Source organism: Conger conger, chromosome 1, assembly GCF_963514075.1.
Source record: "Conger conger chromosome 1, fConCon1.1, whole genome shotgun sequence".
NCBI lineage: Eukaryota > Metazoa > Chordata > Actinopteri > Anguilliformes > Congridae > Conger > Conger conger.
Window position 1 is genome coordinate 57710135 of NC_083760.1, and position 20702 is coordinate 57730836.

The 20702-nt window shown below is 41.2% G+C and overlaps 1 protein-coding gene across 1 annotated transcript in view; it reads left to right on the forward strand.

The window, feature by feature from the left end:
- LOC133128778 (myelin basic protein-like) overlaps positions 1 to 20691 on the forward strand; it is a 59347-nt gene extending 38656 nt beyond the window's left edge. The window contains exon 4 of the mRNA XM_061242551.1: positions 20399 to 20691. Coding sequence (XP_061098535.1) covers positions 20399 to 20691 — 293 coding nt within the window. The remainder of the gene's footprint in view (positions 1 to 20398) is intronic.
- The last annotated feature ends 11 nt before the right edge of the window (positions 20692 to 20702 follow it).

The window sequence follows — 20702 nt, forward strand, 5'->3', positions numbered from 1 at the left end:
GCTAGCCATCTCTGAAACTTAGTTATAGCTACAAGGTTGTGATAATTGTAGCTCCTTTAATCTCCCCTTCATAAGGCTGAGCAGTGATTAGTTGGCTATTCTTTTGGATTATTTCAGTAGTACGTAGAAACATTTCTCAATATGCTGTTCAAATTACTGTTTCAAATTCAATCAAATTCAAATTGCATTCCGGGTAATGTAATTAGCATTATTTATCATTTTTGCTGTGGCTCTTGTCCTTCATGAGATTTGGCTAAGAACTGAGCTGAACAGATGTGTCTGTTATATAATGGAGAAACTAAGCATATTACTCTCCTTGGGGCTTTTTAAGGATGGTAAACTCATAAAGCTTATCTGAAGACTATTTCATTATATATAAACAATGCATCTTTTTGTTATTTGTGAGATGACAGTTACAATGACAGCTGTTATCCATCTAAATTCAAATTTATTGAGTAAAAGAAGTGTAGTAAATTCACAAGAGACCACATAAGCAAATTCATATTGTCACTGTTGGCACACAGATTTAGTGAAGAAAAAGTATTTCACTAAATAATCTGAACATTTCCGAGAAGGGGTTTCTGTAAATTAAGATCCATAATGTCATTGTGCATATTGTATTGGTGTAAAATTGTATGCCTTTGTTCAGTAATATATTTGCTGGTGCTTCTCACATTTTGAAGTTGGGAGCATGAGTTTGAAAAGCTCATTTTGAGCCCCACTGCACCATACTGTACTCGGATGAAGGAAAGGGCATGGTCTGGGTGATGCTACGGTCCTCAGAAAGATTGCACACTCCTTCAGTAGGGTGAAATGAGCATTCAGGTTATACAAAGTGCCAACTCCCAGCCTACTAGAGCAGGAAGCAGGACGTCCACCCTGAGCCTCCTGCATGATGTAACACATAAGGATAAATAACGGCAGGGCACCCTGGCTGTCTTCCTCACGACTCTTTTAATTGTGACTAATGGATGCTCATGGGAAATTGTTTTCATGGGAAAGAGTTGACTCAACAGACAAGACAAATATACAGATGTAAAGAGATTTAAAGCAGAGAGAAAAGGCTCTTTATTCAGTGGTCTTGCTCACCCAAGGCCAATACAAAGAAAGGCACTTGGGCCAGTGTGTCAGTGATTCAGTGTTGAGCTGACAACGGTATAGCTGCACATTAGCAGTGAAAAAACCTAAGATCTCATAGCAGACTTGTAGTCAGAAATCCATTCCACTATCTGCGCTGCACTGGACTGTGCTAGTCTGAGCTGAGCTGAGCTGAGCTACATAGTGAAATACTCACATTTTATTTTATTTGTATTTATTTTCTGATACAAGAACCACAAACTCTTCACAAACTAATTTGTGTCACTGCATTTGGATTGAAATTATCGCAAGCAGAGGAACCAACTTTATGTGCATTTTGAAATCATCTCAGTCACAAACTTAAAAAGAGGAAAAAACTATTGTGACTGCCTTCACTGTACGTTAGGCATCGAACCAGATACGATTGCATTATTCATACTGAACAGATCTTGCGTTGAAAATGCAAGGCTCAATAATGTTTATAGATTGTAGGGCAAGCCCACCTGCATGCAACTCGAAAATATATTGCAGATTCGGGATAGACAGTGAGTAGACTATCACTTGTTTGCGTGTTTTTCTGGTTGCAGTAGCAAGACTAAGCTATCAACTGCTACGTTCTTTTCGGTGTTTTCAGTTACTTAATTCTCCGGCTGCAAAAACGTTAAGATACTTGTTAATAGTCACTATGAACTACCTACCTAGCTAATGGTACATACTAGCTAGTTGACCAGCCAACTTTAGTACCTAACGTTAGCAACCTGTAGCTGGCAACGTCACATAACATTAGGCTATGAGTGGCAGCTATCTGACTGGCGCTTTGGATTAAAATAGTTAATTCGGTCTGGAAATGACCTGTTTAATGAACTGATAAAAAAACTCCATTGATCTCCAGTCATTCTGTGATCAATTCTGTCTAATGAGTTCCAAATGTGGACTTCTCAGCCCTGAAGTTCCACCTCCTCATTCCTTTATACTCCTTTATACTCTTTGGCTAGCAAGACAAAGAGGAAGAGTGTGGTAGGTACAGCGGTATATTGCGTCTGAGCGTGCCTCAGACACAATTGTCAGCTTGGAATCAAGACTAGATGCTGAAAGCTTTCTTAAACCTGCACTGAGGAACCAATTAGTCCTTGTACCAGTGTCCAAATACTAACGGACTGCACTGTATGGGCGTGTCTGCCTGCCGATTTTTGTATGTAAGTGGCTTGCGTGTATTTGTGTGTGCAGCTGTGCGTCTATATGTTTTTGTGCACGTCGCACATGTTGAAGCATATTTGAGTTCCCATTAGAGTGCACCGGCAGAGCCATGTAATTCACTTAATACCAGTAGTGGCAGTGCCCCCTGTTGGGAGGACGGCTGTGGGACCCCTACAGACACAGCTCAGCAGCTGCGCACGCCACAGTGTGCCCCTCCAGCAAAAAAGCAGGATCAGCAGTCAGCCCTCCGCTGTTACCATGAGCACCAGATCAATAGAAAAGCCATTTTCACCAGAACACTAACAGAAGCTATTTGTAGAATGGGCTGAACTGTGTCCTGTCACCCGGTAACTATATTCAAGAATGGATGGAAGGAATATACCCCATTACTGGCACAGGTCAGCCAATCATAACCAGTTCCATTAAGGGCATAGTACTTCTAACAGGTAGTTGGCATCATTTATTAATGGCTTGTTTCTTGTCCACAGAAACAAGAAACAAGAAATGCTCATTTCACCTCCGAACATACTGTGCTTGCCTGCTGCTCACTCATTAAATAGATAAACAAGTGTTTTTAAGACTGAATTGCTACCACAGTAAATTCAAAGCTTGTTGATGAAATGGATTGTCCCTGGTAAAAGCATTACAATGTGTGTTTATGTTGGCTAAAAAAAGTAAATAAAATGAGGTACTTGAAAGAGTACTACCTGATCTTAGTTTCATTCTGAATCCTCTTTTGGCCAGGAGCAAATTAGGTTGTCTAATTTCACATGTACTTGATTGGCTGCATTTTTTTTATTCTAGCTATTGGTGTTAAATGCAAATGTCCACTTGACTACATTGTGGGTAATTAAGTGGACATTTTAGGCCAAGATTGAAGTGTCCTGTGTTGATATTTCCTCTTTCCGATTGTTCAGAATTTATATAACTGTGATGGAAAAAACCCCCAATATTTTCAATAATAATTTGTTAGTTTTTTAATTTAGTAATCAAATTTTCTCTGGAAACCACAGGTGTCAAGATTATTGGCAATCCTAACAATTATTGTACATACAATCAAACAAAGTAAAATTGCCAATACAATTTCATTTAATTTAGTTAATTTCAATCTAAAGGAACCATGTTGTGTCATTCCACATCTTCCTGTTTCACTAGAGTATAAAAATGAGGTAACAAGAAGGCAAAATTCCTTTGTCAACCATCAGCATGGGAAAAGCCCACCACAAAGGCGTAAAACATGTGTACTGGTTGCAAAATTGCCAGGAAGAGGACACAAGTGCATATTATCCCCACGGACTGTTAGGAAAATGGTGAGGGGGGGGGCATGCAGTGCAAGTAATCCAAGATCACAGTTTAAAGAGATTGGCTGCATCTTGGGGTCACAAAGTCTCAAAAAGAACCATAAATTGGCACCTCCATACCAGCAAACTCCTTGGAAGGGTGGAATGTAGACAGCCCTTACTAAGCACAATAAACAAAACCAAGCTTCTGGAGTTTGCCATTGGACCTCATTGGAATTATGACTGGAAGAGAGTGCTATGCATACAAGGAGAAGCACCTGTACCTACTGTCAAATATTGAGGTGGGTCATTGGTGTTCTGCCAGTGGTCACAGGGCACTATGTAAGATCAATGGCACAATTCAACCATATTCTGCAATGGCCATCTCCAGACTTAAATCCCATCAAAAACCTGAGGTCTGAACTGAAGAGGGGGATCCATAAGCGCAAACCCAAGGACATAAATGATTCTGAAAAATTATGTATGGAGGGATGGTCAAAAGTCCGTCCAAATGTGGGGAACCATATCACAAACTGTAGGAAAAGACTCCTGGGTGCCAATAATTGTGGAACCAGTTTTTTGGGGAAATACATTTTTTATTTTGAAAACTTGTAAGGCTTTGGTTGATTCCATTGAATCATTAATGAAGCACATGACTTAAATAAAGCTTATGTCAATAACTGTTCATTAGTTTCATTTGGGGCATTTTTTGTGCATATTTATCATATGATAATAATAATTCTGGAGCCCACTGTATGTGTGCCCATGTAGAACATTTAGCATGCAAGCGTACAAGTGACTGATTGAAGGTTGAAGGCTGAAGTTATGACACATTGTTTTGTGCTTCTTACTGTTAATGGAAAAAAGAGCCATCATTGTCCTGCATTGTTCTAGCCTTAGAGACATTTTTTTCCATAACATAATAGAGAACATTTTAATGAATAATGGCAATGCAAGTTCTTATAAGAAGTTTGGTTTCTGATAATTGAGAACTGAGTATAATTTAGAAGAAAATTACAATACTTCTTGCAAATAATGAGTTTTTAATGTATAAAAGTGCCAGGATGATACATAACCCAAATTGACAAAATCAGTCTAGACAAGAAGCAGCTCATTTAGTCATTAATAAAATATGTTCTCTGGGGAAAAAAAAGAGATAAACCAGGTACATTTGTAAATATATGAAGCATTTATTGGAGTAGTACGCTGTTGCTAGGTTATTTCAATATGTTTCAATATGTCCCATTACACACTTTTAAGGGAACACCGTGAAGGGATCTATCCAAATAAGAAGAGCGCACAGTGCTGTGCTTGTCTGGTTCGAAGTCATTGCTGTTATCCCATGCCCTTTTGTAAAAGCATGTACAGCTCTAGATTAAAACAATTCTGCTGTCAGGCAGGAACTCCGCTTCAGTCGGACATTTTGTTTTCCCTACTGTATACACATGCAGGGATGGGAATGACAATCCCAATGCATGTTAGCTTAATTCGGGTCTGACTGGAAGCAGGTGACAAGACGCTGCCTGTCAGTGGTACACACATTTTTTGTGGTGCTAAGAGTAACAATTTGGTTGCATGGCTATGGTAAGACCTTGACTGGCTCAAAAAGCTATGCATTGGAAGCGTTACGTCCATCTCTGTGACGAACTGGAGCACCGGACTATGGCTTTTCCTGCCAGCCTGTAGTGTCAATGAGCAAGCTGTTCTTATCAGGCCTGAGACGGAGTAAGCAAAACATCAGTCTGACCTCACTTACCCTGTCCTTACAGGTACTGTGTGATGGACACTAGGGCCAAAATAATTGAAAGTTGAAAGTACTTTGGCAGCTATTAAAAGGGGCTCACGTCAAACAGGTCTGTTTTAAAGTACTTTACTCGGAGCCGGGGTACGACAGGTGCTTCCCTGCCCATTTAAGCCTTCCTGTCCTCGCTGCGTAGTCACAAGCCTTGTGCAAACAACACAGGTTAAATCAGCACTGGTTTAAAAACCCATTACGGGGCCATTACCCGTGAGATTGCAATGATTCAGTCCAATACTCCCACCCCCCACCCTACCTGCCCTCTGGGTTGGAGGACCCCAGACGACTCCACCACACCCGCTCTGGCTCCACATTGGCACGAACACCGTGCCTGGCGGTGTGCCAGATCCCAGACCCTGGTCACGCTTGGAGTGCGTGTTGCTCTTCTACCAATTTTAAATGAAGACGGTTTCGGCCTTGTCAACTTTCTTTCACCGGGGGGAACAGCGGCAGGAAAGGGCTGAATACAAAATAAGTGTAAAAAATTCACTTTACTGTATGAAATAAAATTTATTTAAGGTTGGGTTATTTTTTTCAAATTTTGCTTGTTTGTCATTTATGACCCTACACATTTCTGTGAAAGGTAGGCTACCTAAAAGTGGAAGTAGGAAAGGCTCCCATTATGTTCGTGGTTGTGTGTGTAATCCCAGTTCATGATCAAGGTAAAATGGAGACTCTTCAGTCTAGTCAAAATGTACTTTCATCATATATTACATTCATGGGGGGGATATCAGCTACGGATCATTTCAGCTACGGATTATTTCGGCAACTGATCATTTAGGCAAATACAAAACATAAATAATGCTTGCGTAAACGCGTGATACTCATCATTTTCGAAAACTTAATTGCATTTAGATTAACTAGACCATAGTGCAGTAATAATGTAAGACAATCAAAGAGAAATATGGCTTAAAGTGTAAATTGTTCCTGGCTGGCAGAGCTAAATCACAGTAATTTAATTCCCCCTGTATCGTCAAACAATTTCAGAGTCAATGAAATATAACTCATAGCATGTGGTCCTTGACTTTAATTGCATTTCAGCAACCCTTTCTTCAGCCTTGTATCGGAGGCCTGCAGTGATGTCGGCAGTGCTGATGTCATAAATCATGATTTTGTTAAGCCCTTTAGCCCTGTGCCCTCGGAAAGTCGAGGCTCGCCTCGAACCTGGCCCTGCCCTTTAATCAGCTCTCTGCTGTTCGTTACTAATGCCATTGAGGAGCCGGTTTGCAGAAGGTCTCGGACAGAGAATGAAAGTTAATTCACCATATACTTTAATAATTTGATTCCCGGGTCATTTCGTTGTTTCGTCGTTTCTCGTTTCTATGCCAATGAAGACAAATGCAGTAGAAGGGGAGGGAGGGTTCTACGAAAGGGCAATCTTGCAGTGGCTGAAATAGCACACCTATGTATTTTCTTGTTTTCTTGTTCTATGTTTTTCTTAGTTTTTATATTTCTTAGCAATTATAATGCAAAAAAATATATTCTTTTTGCTTCCACATTCTAATTACTGATCTGAATAGTCCACTCATGTTGAAGAGCGTGCTTACCTTTCCTGAAGACAAATTCATGGCCTTCTGATCAGGGCTGTGGCCATGTACATTTTCCTTCTAATTGGATTGCTCTGTGTGATGTTGAGAACAGCCATTTACCTGAAAACCACCTCGAGACTTTTTATTCAGGGGAGTGACCATTTTATTCAAGTATAGCTCTGTGTGAATTTGGACATAAATTATAAATTGTATTATTCTGAAGAAGACTGTACTGTATATAAATGAGTAAAGATTGGCACTAGCATACTAGTTGATAAATGTATGCCCTCAGTAACTACTTTATTAGGTGTTTATTAGACTTATTCCTTGGACTTATTGGTCTCCTGCTGCTGTAGCCCTTACACTTCAAGGTCCGTCGTGTTGCGTGTTCTGAGATGCTCTTCTGCATGCCTCTGTTGTAACTTGTTTATTGTTGTTATTTGAGTTGCTGTGGCCTTCCTGGTAGCTTGATCCAATCTGGCCAGTCACCTCTGACCTCTCTTGAACAAGGCATTTTCGCTAACAGAACTGCCGGTTGCTGGATTTTCTTTTTCTTTCTTTTTTTTTTTTTGCACCATTCTCAGTAAACTCTTGAGACTGTTTCTGAGATGCTCAAACCACCCCATCTGGCATCAACAATCATCCAATGGTCAAAGTTACTTGGTGACGTTTGGTCTGCACAACAACTGAACATCTTGACTAGGTCTGTGTGCTTTCATGTATTGAGTTGCTACCACATCATTAGCTGATTAGATACTTGCATTAACAAGCCAAGCTGGTGTACAGGTCTACCTAATATAGTGGCCACTGATTGTATGGAAAGAGAGTGCAAGTGATTTGATGGTCAACATATATCTCTTAAGCAAAGCAGGATTACACTTCATTACACATGTCCCATAAATGATTTAGGAACGTCTGAACTAGTTAAGACACTGTGATTCTACTCTAGCAAGAAAGTTTGACTGTGAAAGAACTTTCATACCTGGCCATCACAAGGCTGACAGTAGCAATGTTGCTTTTTTGATTGGTTAAATGCGTGGTGTCAGGCCCCAGATGGTCAGATCTTGTGGGATCTCAAGAGGAGAGGCATACGATTGGTACGCCAGACTAGTCGTTCTGTGGCAGCTTGCAGGAAGCACCTACCGCAAAGCCTTCTGAAGATAATTACCTGCAAAGACTCACATTTCTACTCCAGGATGTAGGTGTTGTGTGTGGCCCAGCCAACTCTGTAGAGAAGCAAACTCCCAACCCAAGTCCTGTGCTGCTGGGGGTTTTATTCACAGCGACGCTTTCTACACTGTCACCCCACCTCTATCTGTAACCCTCTGCTTTTCCCCCATTTGAATGAAGTAACAAAAATAATACAGCGGGGGGCAGACCATCTGCCTGGAAACAGGGAAGATGCTCAAGATGTGGAGAAAAATATCCACAGCAGGGACAGACCACCGCCAGTGTTCTCTGATGTTCCTGTATGTCCAAACAACAATACTGGCAGGTATTACTGAACTGAGTGTTGTGATAAGCTTACTTTACTCACTGTGAAATCAGTTCATGCATTGTTACCGAAAAGCAAGTACACAATACCTCTGCCCCAAAATAATTTATTGAGTGGAAGCAAAATGCTTTCTGCCAACTTTGAAATGATAATTGAAACAACTAACCGAATGAAGTATTAAAAATCAGTAGTATAGATCATTGGTTCCGAGCCTCGGTCCTGAGGGTATACTAGCTTTCGTTCTAATCCCAGAATTTTTTCAAGCTGTTCATTTTTCTTAATTATGTCTTCATTGCATGCATAGGTATTTCTGACATAATGTGGTTCAAATAATCCCTCTAAATGTGAATGGCGCCTAATTAAGAACAAATAACAGCTTGTAAAAATCCTGGCATTGGAACTGTGTTTGGAGTAAAAAACCAGGACTGAGGTTGGCAACCATGAGCTCAGATGAATCATTATAATCATTCAGGAAGATTACAAATGAAAGTGTTCAGTAATCACTGCTTCATGAAGATTTGAGACACCAAGAGTATAACTAGTATTTATATACAATATCTATCTGTCAAAGAAGTATCATCACATTATGTTTTTTCACACATTTTAATTTATTCTTGAAGCATAAGTCAAACTGTCGTCAATACTTGAACTTGTTAATTTGTTTTTACCCACAGTTGATCTTTTGAAAATTTGCCGACATTGAAGTCTTTGAAAGTTAACATTTGTGCCCATTCATTCCATCCCTGTGTCACTGATAACAATAAAAATGGTCCGAAAAAAAAAACCTTCTGACAGAGACAAAAATGGTAATTACATTTTCAGTGCTCTGAGAATTATACTGGTGTTTCATATCTGTTCATTTTTGATGAACAACTGTCAACATTCCCGGCAGAATAATTCATCACGCACAGCATTCAAAATGTTAATGCACTTTTCATTTGTTTCTTAAGCACATTGCTAAACCATTATAATCCATTTAATTATCTTTAAGTAGGGAACATTGTGAATTATTCAATAACTCAGTGTTTGTTGGGAAGTCCGGTTGAATAGACCAATTTTTGGGAAATAATTAGTCCATTTGTCCTTAAACAGTGGTGCCAATTCCATTTTAGTAGCTATTTTTCATAACTGCCAATCATGACATTAATTCATGACACATTAAAAAAACAACAAAGACGTGTCCAACCAAGCTCACATATATTCATTTTGTAGTGTTTTTAACAAAGCTTTTTTGTTATATGTGCTACCATGTGCTACCACCAATTGTTTGACCAAGTGACCATAACTTCTGTCCAAGAAATGTTCGTCCCTACTTACACTTTCCAGTGGAAATAATCACAGATCTGTAGGGTTACAAAGCTTTACAGAAAGCATTGTACCAACTCATGTGTATATGTAGTTGTGCATATGCTTGCACATACATGCTTGCAGATGTACATTACAGTGATAACAGCCATTTCTGCTTGTACATCTGCCGCAAAGCTGGAAGAAAGGTATTGATCTGCTCTTATTTTGCAGAGGGTAATAAAACATTCTGAGGGCCCTTGCGTTCGTCCCAGTGGCTGTATCTACCACTAGCTGGCACAGGCCCTGGTACGGCCTTGGTGTTCCTCTGGAGCCTCGCAGCTCAAAAGCAGATATTGTCAGAGGGCCTGTGCATCACTGTGACAGTGTTCTCCAGTTTGACACCATTGTTCTGACTCTGTATGGCAGGCGGTGTGTAAGGGCCACGGTGTGTGCGTGTGCGTGCGTGGGGGGGAATGCAAAGCGACAGCCCTGCGAACCGGTTGACTTCCACTTGCTTACGTGAATGGGGTAACGCACTGGTGGGACCCCCACCAGCAGACCTCTGCCAGATGGGGAAGAGGAGAATCGATGATTCTGGGTCTGAATTAGTTTTGTCTGATTCTGTGCAGGTCCTTTTATCATCTTTTGTTGTTTTTTTCATATTTTATTTTACATTTATGTATGTGAATTGCCACTTCTTTTCCCAGTGAATATCACATTTAAAATAAAGCATTATTATTATTATTATTATTATTATTTTTCATTAGATGTATTTGGATACCACAGGGCAAAATGTGTTTTTGAGGTTTTATGGGTAGTACAATCCTGGGGATTGCGTCACCTCTAGGCCATCTGGCTGGACAAACGACGAGTGTAATGGACAGCTGGAGCCAGGCAGGGTAGGAGATGAATGGATCGTCAGATCCTAGAGACAACCTACTGTGATATACTATCCGTAGGAACGGTTTCAGCAATTAGCATTCGGTTAAAGTTGTGTCAGATGTACCAAAAGCATAGTACTACCCACATGGGGAGTTTCAGCAGCAAATGTGCAATAAGCCTTCCATTAATATGGAGAGAATGGCAAAAGAAAGATGCGCAAGTCCATAGAGTTTGTCTGAAATGGCCCGTTTTGCTCAACACTAGGTGGTGACAGTCAGGTAGGCGACACCCCGGTGAATATCTTATCTGTGGAGCAGTGGAGCAGTGATCCCTCACCAAGTCCGTCCCTTCTGCAGAGGAACTTGGACGGTTTGGGGACGTCTGTGTCTGGTTTGTTCATCTCCTCCTGTGTCGCGGTGCTCAGGGTGACACGACGGGGCCTGTAATGCCAGGGTCGGATCGTCACGTTCTTGACCCGTCGACCGTCTCTGCGACCATCTTTCAGGCATATTCCCAGCCTGGGGAGGAAGGGGTGGGGGTGGGATCCTGTCATTAGTCATGTCCTGGACAGGCACGATGCTGCAGTCTGTCCTTCCTGTATGAATCACACATATTGCTCGCAGAGAGTAGCAGATGTAACGGCTGTCACTGGAAGAAAGCTATGGTATCGTGATGGGCTGTTTTGAACGTGCTCCAGAAAGGTGAGGATGGTGACAACACTCCATTATGGAAATAAAGAACATGATTTATCGCACTGAGACGACAGCAAAGCTGTCAAGCATTTTGCCTGTGAACATTTTTGTGGTGAAAAGACAGTGAAATGTAGGCTTTCAGGCGAAAACCCGGCTACATTTTTACCTGAAAGCCTGAAAAGTTGAAAAGAGGACGTTTTCAACCCGAATAGGGGACAGCCAGTCTATATCCCGGTAAACAATATATTGGGCTTTATTGGGGTGAACGTAGACCATTTATATCAAAATATCTTTCAAACTAGATTTCCACCCATCTAGATTCACATCTAGATTCTGGGTTTTTCTCACTGGGTTGCTTCAGTGCTCAAAGTTTTCTGTCTGTTGAAGGGCATTTAGAGGGGAACTTCATGTCTTTTATGGTTATAGCTGCCTGTCAGATTCAACTTCAGGCAGTTCCATCACCCTCACTGGAAACATACCAGTGGTCTTATTATCAGAAAGTGATACAAGAGATTGTTTGATACTGTAATCATATATTTTGTCACTCAAGCATCCCAGAAATTGTGCTATAACAAGTCTGCTTAGCTGTAAAGTTGTATTAATGAGTAGCCTTGCCATTTTTTATGTTGACTCATAAAGTACCAAGTGTCAGTATAAACAAAAAATGATATCAATATCTAGCCTAATACCCCTGTTCAAGTCAACGAGTAGACTTTTCTTAGGAGGGTTGATTAAAACAGCATGTGCTTTTTTTCAGTTGAATAAGATCAAATGAAAACACCCACATCATTTATGTCCAGGAAAAATATTGGGGTGGGAAACAAATGAAAAGCAAAAGAGAGATATTCCTCAGTATTCCATGCCACTTTGATTAGTCTTCAGTCAGCAAGGTGTATGTATACTTCATTATAGGTAGACATCGGTTGAAACTATACTAAGCTTAGGAGAATTTCCAAAATGCCATTAATGTTTAATGTTTTCATTTTAAATTGTTCTATTCTTTCAAGCCATGAAAGCCATCATATCATTTTACAGGGCCTTGTTTCAATATCAAAATAGAAGCTCACTTGTATCATCTGAAAATTGAAACAAATCGTTTCGGAACTTGACCCAGAGGTTCTCTGCTTCTTAATACATTGCTTTGAGGGTTGCTAATATAACAGGGTGAAAAACTGTGCCTTTTTACATGAAACAGAATTTGAAGGAAGCACATTGAATGTACTCATTGAATCAGAAACACCACAGTTATGAAACAAGTTGTTTCACAAGACTCGTGTTCAGATAAATTCAGTTCCACAGCCGGTGGAATGCTATTTCAGTGGGTTGTCTCCTTATTACAGATACCATTAATCACATTTATTATACAAGCATGTTGTGGTGGTGAATATGCTCTGTGTGCAGTTAGCATGTTCTTGTGGAAGATGTTCTCGCCCACACACTGTTGTGCTTTCTTAACATAGGTTGCTTTAACAGACCTTATTTGTATATACTGTACACATCCTCCAGATCTGGCAATAATACTGTGTCTAAATTAAATTTCCTTTTGCTCTAATTCTCTATTTAACCAAATGCTGAGGCATAGCAGTTTCCAGATTTACAGTGGGCCGCTGCCTAGTTCTCCATCTAATGCATCCAAGTCATGCTGAGGGTGTGGCTTCAATAAACCCCACCCACTTCATAGATCCTTGGTGGGCTTATAAGGAGCTTCGTTACAAACAATGTGGCTGTTTACCAGCTTAAGGGAGGCACCAGCTGAGCTGGGACAACTTGAAAAAAGATCTCCTGAAGGATCAACATGAATAAAACATTTATAATGCGGCCGAACAAGGAGGTTCCTTTGTCCACGGGTCCGTGGGTGACTCTCAAAGCAATCACGAATGTCGCTACAACAGATTTCTTCAGCGCTTAGGTGGGTGTCTAAGGTCCGGGGTGGCATACCTCTCGTGGTTCGAGAATGCCTTCCGTGCCTGTGTCCCACCACTTCTCTGCATGGCTCTTATTGTTGTCCCGGTCAACCCCTCTTGCCCTCAACGTGGAGCCACAAAGCCGAGCGTCTTCTGCAGGCCGCGAGGCCGGCCCACCTCACGCATTCCTGCCCCATGCTGGCCGATGGCTGTGGGTGCAGCTCAATCCTGCAAAAGACGGCAGATGCCTTTCTGTGGATTTGACAGAGCAAATAACCGTACGCCCTCCCTCAATGTCCTCCCTTCCCTCTTTAATCTCTCATACGTGACTAAGGGGCCCTAAGGAATCCAGTTGTGCTCCATGGGACATCAAGTGATAATGCAGAAATGCTTACCCTTTGTCACATCATAGATATCCATTACATTGTCCTCCAAGAGAATATCCTTACCATGGCTGGTACAGGTTACCAGCATTGATTCGCATAGCTTCAACAAAGGTGCATAAAAACTGATACAACGGAAAAACATGGCCACATTCATTGTTTAAAATATTTATGGAAAATGGCTTAGGAATTAAACAAGATTTTAAATGCAAGGATACTTTATTTTACCATTACAACCCTCCTATAGTCCTGGACAAGCTTGAATTTATTTTCTCTGGAAGTACATTTGTAAAGACCAGCATCTGCTGATGAGGTTGACAGAGCTCTTGCAGTTAATCTCCAGGAGTGGTTACCTGCCATAGATCCGGCCTTCACCAATGGTGAGTGTGTGCTACTATTAGCACACCCTCAGTTAACACTGTCCAAACTCATTAAATGACAAATACCTCCTACAGTAAGATTGGTAGCAACGTTCCTTCAAGGTAGCCACCTATGTCTCTACCTTGCGACCTCTACCTCTTGCAACTCCGGTCCTGGAGGGCCGATTTACCTGCTGGTTTTTGTTTCAATCAGTTACCTTCATTTTAGTTTTCTGATCGCTCTATAAACTACACTGGTTCACTCCTTTACTGGATCACAGTAAAATCTTTAGGATACACCTGCAGTCTGTGACTGGAGCTGGTGCTTATACACATATCAGATATAGACATGATTGAGCTAATAGTATAAATAATTAAGAGCAGAAGTTACCACAAAATCCTGAAACGGATCAGCCCATGCTGTGCAGCCCTGCTCTATAGAGACCGGTTAATAATTGAGCAGGCCATGGCAGTGAATATTAACTGATGGAGAGAAGTCCTATCATAACACCAGCCAGGGCATGTGTTGCGTGCTGGTGATCCTGTGTCTTCCTCTCCCTGTAATTCGGAGCTCCACCATAATGAGCTCCTAATGGTTTAATTGGCTCCACCTGCCTGCAGCCCTGTATAATCCCTGCTGCAGCAGAAGAGGAGAACCTGTTTCTGCAGACATTTTCTTTTTGTTTTTTGTAGTTTTGAATAGCTTTTGGGCAGGTTGTTCTTGTGTACTTTTTGATTCGATTTTAGGTCAGAGTAGGGAATCTATCTGCGGAAACCTCACAGTTTTGCTTTCATGGGAGTTAGAATAACTACAATTTGTTTTAGAAGTGAGGTTTTGGTCTTCTGTGGCTTGTGTCCTGGCCACCATCTCCAACTTTGTATTTTGATTTGTTTTTTTGTATGTCTTTATAGTAAATGTATTTGTATTTATTTTTGTAGAAGCTTCTTTTGAACTTCTTTGGCACAAGGGACTTCCGTTGTTGCGTCCATATGGTGCTTGCGATGTTATTGCAACATGGGTGAGATTTGGGACAGAACAGCACGTTCACCCAAGATTTTCTTTTCTGTCCATTGGGCTAATGGCACTTGTGACATTCTGTCACTTGTACAGACATTCAGGTTCAAAAAGTACTTAGGGGAACAATACATAAATAAAACGGTTGTCAAAGATGAAATTTTCTTTCTTCATCAATCTCTGATGCAACTGAAGCGCAAGAGGAGAACATTTGTTTCCAGCGCAGACGTTTCATGTATGTTGCTGTGATAAAGTAAATTATATCCCTCTGTGTTGCTGTGAACATCAAAGAAGGCTCTTTGCAATCATTTCCTTAATGCTCTGCTATATCTTCTGCTGAATTGTTCTGTACCCTTTTATTCTGCTTTATGTTCATCGATTTGCTTTCATCCTGCACTATTTTCTGTTATGGTGTTTACCTCTTTTTAAACTCTTGCAAACTTATCTGTTCTGTTGAATTCTGGTGTACTCTGCTGTCTAGTCACTCTGGGAGGGAGCACCTGCTAAATTAATTTAATATTCTCTTTTGCTGGTGCTTATTTATTCTCCTTGATTCTTTTCTACTGCACTTTCATCTATAATATATATAAATGTATCTATAGGAGGCACTCATTTATTTAAATCATTAATCATAAATCATAAACTTTTTATTGCTTTTTGGTGGCTGTCTTGGTCAAGTCTGTACCAATTGTGGAAAGTATATTCTCTTAGCATGACGAACATACTAATAGAATCTTGTCTTCAGTGACCAAAGGTGGATTATTGTGGTTATAACTGTTGGATGTCCTCTGCAAAGACTGTTTAATTTGAATGATCGGAAAACTATATCTGAAAGCCATCAGTTTGGCACAAAATGGGTGAGCTTGGCATAATTCGCATTTAGATGTGCTGTAGGTTATGATATCTGCAGGTTTCACATCTGGGCTTGCAGAGGTTGACCAGTGTTCATTCCTCTCCAATCAATATCCTTTTCACACAGCAGTGCTTTTCCTCATTTGATGTCCCCCTCCTCATTTGACGCCCTTCAAAAATTCCCCCAAAAGATCACTAGTGTATACATCACATCGCAGAAGCTAGTGCAGCTTGTTTTTAAGCAGGTGGTTCGTTTTTTTTAGTCACATGACTGGAACGAGAAGAAAGTATTAGAAAGGACACTTGAACAAAAGTACATTGTGAGAACTGATGTTGAGGGAATCACGGAAGCAGGTGAGGGGCTGTACAGCAGCAGGGCTGTTACTGACTCCTTCGGCTCTGTTGTGGCTCCACTGATGATACTGTCAGATGTCCACCTGAGAGACTGGGCTGTTCCCAGCAGGCTCTCCAGAGGGAGAGGGAACACTGCGAGCAGATGGCACGGAGCTGACTGCGCCAAATTTGTGTGGCGGCGGTTCGGCTTGGGTAATTAGCCCGGAGACTGTGCTAAGAAACACTCCCGTTGTAGCAAGTCGCCTGAGACGTGGACGCGTCACCCAAGGCTTGTAGAGGACAAAAATAATAAAAACTAAACCTAACTGTTGTAATCGGTTGGAATTTTAACTCTGAACCAAGGCATTTTTTCTGGTTTAATTACAGTTGTAAGAGCTGTAATTATTGTAAAGTATTATGTATTAGCAGGGTGTGCTTGGGCAGTCGTACCTGCATGCTGTCTGTATAATTGTACAGGTCCAGGGCCACTAATGCAGTGTGATCCACATTACCACAGGTCAGGCTTTCATGGCTGACCCTCTGGCCCGTGGATTTAGGTAATTGTAAATTGCCTTAGATAAGGAGGATGCCATCTTGCTGCGTTTCCACCAGTCTGAACAGCATGACCAGCAAGAGGGAAAATGGACATGCCACAGGGCCATTTGCGCACTAGAGTTCGCTTTAGTGATCTGGCAGGCTTCTCCAGGCTGCCAAATCACATTAGTTATTTATTTGTCCCTTTGATGGGTTTATTTTACAGAGACATATTACTGTATTTTATTAGTGTCAGCAATTACAGAGAGCTGTCCTGTAATTTTCTCTCAAGCAGAAAATATTAGCTTGTTTTATGTTGTTGTTTGCTTGGCAAGTGAAAATTTCTTACCCCATTGGCAAATCTTGCAATGAGACCAACTGGCTCACCTCATTGGCATTTTGTCGCATTTAGCAAAAAAGTAATAGAAGTAAGAATTTAAGTCAAAAGATAAGACTTGCTGAGATTGACTTATTTTTAGTTTTCTGCAGTGTGAGATTTACAAAGCACACATGCTCGTGATTTGTTGGCACAGGCAAAAACATTGGACATGTCCTTTGTCCTTTTCAAACATTTCACTCTGTGTGTGCGTGTGTATACTTTGAATAATTAATTCTGAAGCATAATAGCTCGGAAGCACTTTGAATTATATTTGTATATGAAATGTGCTATATCGAGTGTGTGTGTGCACATGCAAGTGTGTCCACACTCTTCCCCCTCCCACACAATGGCTCCTTCAGCAGACATGAGCCAGAGGGAGCTTTTTCATTTTTCATTTTTCCCCTCCGCTTCTCAGCACGATGCCCTGCTGTCATCATGGCAGCCAGCAGGAGCTCCAGCACATAACCCAGAGTGTCAGAGAAAAAAAGAGAAAGTCCTCATCCTGCTCTCATCGCTCGGACTCAAAAGAGCTGCAGACCATTATATTTACTATCATTACTGTTTATCATTATTCACTTCGACTACAAAGAAAATGCTCCAATTATCAAGTAGATGACTAGTGTTGGGGGTGGGGGGAACATGGAGGCACGTTGGTCCGTCGAGGTCTACTGTATGTCCTTGTGAAACTCGTAACAGTGTTAACAAAGCAACAGTGACAATTTTCACATTTATTGCCAGAGTGTTTTGGGGCTTTTATCGTCTTGTCCGCCGCCTCGTCTGACAGAGAGTCAGACACACTTGTCTGGGTTGTCTCTACCTCGCTGAGTGGGGAAAAAGAAGCAGGAATGATGGATGCTTTCTGCAGTTTTTGATGTTACCTGCACGCTCCCTTTTCTTGCTCTATGCTGTTTTTGTTCTGTTTTTGGAAAAGAGGATGAAAGATACTGCAAAGACATATGAGATGTGTCTGATGAAGCGATATGTTCCCATGTGGTTCTGCTCCAGAATCAGTTACAAAATAATCATTCATCATATTGGATTTTCAGTGCATTCGCATCAAAGGAAATGGTCCAAACTGAAAAATGATGGTTGCTACAAGCTGCAATCAATTTCAATATATATACACAAATAACTTGATCTCACTCACTGTTGGATCAATTGTTCTCAGTTATTACAAGCAAAGATATTTGATCACTAATTATTAATTAAATATTAGTATAATGCTTCTTCCTTTTCAATCAATTCAAATTGGGTGGCATGATCCTTTGAAAATATTTATTTAGAGGTCAGGTCGACATTAGATGCGGTATCTTTGTAGTTGATTAAATTGGCAAAGTGGAATTTCCTACATCAAATAAGATACGCCATATACTGCACATCAGTATGCGAGTCAGAAAGTATGTTTTTCCTCAAATCATTTGGGGGACTTCCAGTAGGGATAAAATGTCCTCTTGGTTAATATTTCAGGAGAGACAAAAGGGTACTATTTATCCATTTTCACTTTAATGGTAAGTACCTGCAAATCAATGCTTCACAGTGAAATAAGATACGCTTTAGCACCAAGCTCTACAAAAGGTGTGGATAAGGCACACCAATGCCAGTGGAGGCCTAGCAACTCGAGATGCCTGTGTAAAGTGTTCCCTGTTCCGGGACTGTACAGGTTAAGTCACTTCCTCGTTAGTTCTCATTGGTCCCATATCAGGACAAATGGTGATTAGTGAAATAACTTCAAGATGCGTACAGTGTAATATTGCCTGTGGGCGACATGGCTCAGGCAGTAAGAGCAGTCGTCTGGCAGTCGGAGGGTTGCCGGTTCGATCCCCTGCCTGGGCTGTGTCGAAGTATCCCTGAGCAAGACACCTAACCCCCAAATACTCCGGACAAGCTGGTCAGTGCCTTGCATGGCCGCCAATCGCCGTGGGTGTGTGAGTGTGTGTATGAATGGGTTGATGAGAAGCATCAATTGTACAGCGCTTTGGATAAAGGCGCTATTTAAATGCCAACCATTTACCATTTACCATATACAAAGGTGAGGTAAAGTCTTATAGGTGGTGATTGTAGTGAGGTTTGGAGGTTTGGCTGATGTCTCTGTAGGAAGCCTCAGAGAGTTCTCACACAGCAAACTTGATAGCCCTATTTGCAGGTTTGTTAATTTGAAAATTGCCTGATTGTGACTATTACAGTTTCACCTTACTTTCTTGTTTTTTTTGGTGGATTATTCATTTACACATTAAATAGCTTCTATTATTACTGTGTGGTGTATTCCCCATGGTAATTTCTGATGCTTTTCCTTATCGTGTATATATTTGTGGTAATAATTTTGATTGTGGTGAAATCTCACATAAATGAGACTATATCCGAAAGTAAGCAAGTTATGTCTTGCTTTATCTTAAATGGATGCCTTATCTTTACCATTTCCTGTCCTGCTCTTGAAGCGGTATTGGCAACACACGGTCTCATCATCCGGCACCGCACAGCTGTTTCCTAGAAACCTTTGAATATCAGGATTTTCCCCCTTCATGTTGTTTGGATTCCCAAACTTTCCAGAAAGATGGTTATGGTAGATCAGGTGCCATTAAGATTCCATTTGGCTGTGCAGTCATTCTTAAATCTGATGAGTGTCATGGTGCTTGTCATTTCAAATCCATACTTAGACTAGTTATTTTTACGACACAGCTTGCTTTGTTCTTCAGAAATAACTATGCAGAAAGGAAGGAAAAAACAAAACCAAAACAAAGGACGACTGTTTAAAAAAATATTAGTATGCAGATACCCTGGTGTTCTGCTGCACCGCTTGCCGTAGTACAGTATGGCATTGTTCGTTGGGTGTGGATAGCCGATCAATGCATAGGAACCCATGCCGTTAGCTTCACCATCTCTGAAGTGCCATAGATCTTAATATGTCAATTAAGCCTTCCATCACACTTAAAACCATTATATAACCAGTATTATACCTCAATAACCTTTAGGTACTATGGGTTCCATTTGTAAAAATAAAATAAAAACTAACCATAACAACCATACTATGTGTGGTTTATATGCAAGAATTTAAAACAAAGGAAAACAATGTCCCTTTTCTGATATTACTATCAATCAGGCCTGGTGTCATTTAGGTTCAAATCAAGGCACATCACCCAAAACATGTTCCTTCTGATAGTCATGAATGGAGACAGTCATGCAGCATGCATGAAACTTCCTTTGGTCTGGAAAATCATGATCGGCAACGATTTGCGTTTTTACTGCGAGATACCGTAACACATATCTTGACCGTTTTTTCACCCCCCACCTCCATTCGTAATAGAAAGAGGAGAGAATTTGAAACAAGGGACCCCATTGTCCACAAGGCAGTTCTGCACCAGGCCCAAGTCCATAGATAACCCTTGTTGTTCTTCTTCCTTTCAGGCCAGGGTGAGGCAGATGTAAACCAGAACAATGGGAGCCCCTCGGAGAAGACAGCGGCGACTGACTCCACGGGAGCAGGGGGCCCGAAGAATGCCTGGAGCGACGCCAACGCAGCTGACCCCAACGCCGCCCGCCCCCACTTGGTCCGCCTCTTCTCCCGAGATGCCCCGGGGCGGCAAGACAACACCTTCAAAGACCGCCCCTCTGAGTCAGACGAGCTGCATACCATCCAGGAGCACTGCGGAACAGGCGGCGAGTCGGGTTCGGATTGCGGAGAGCAAGACGCAGACTAGAGCAGCTTTTT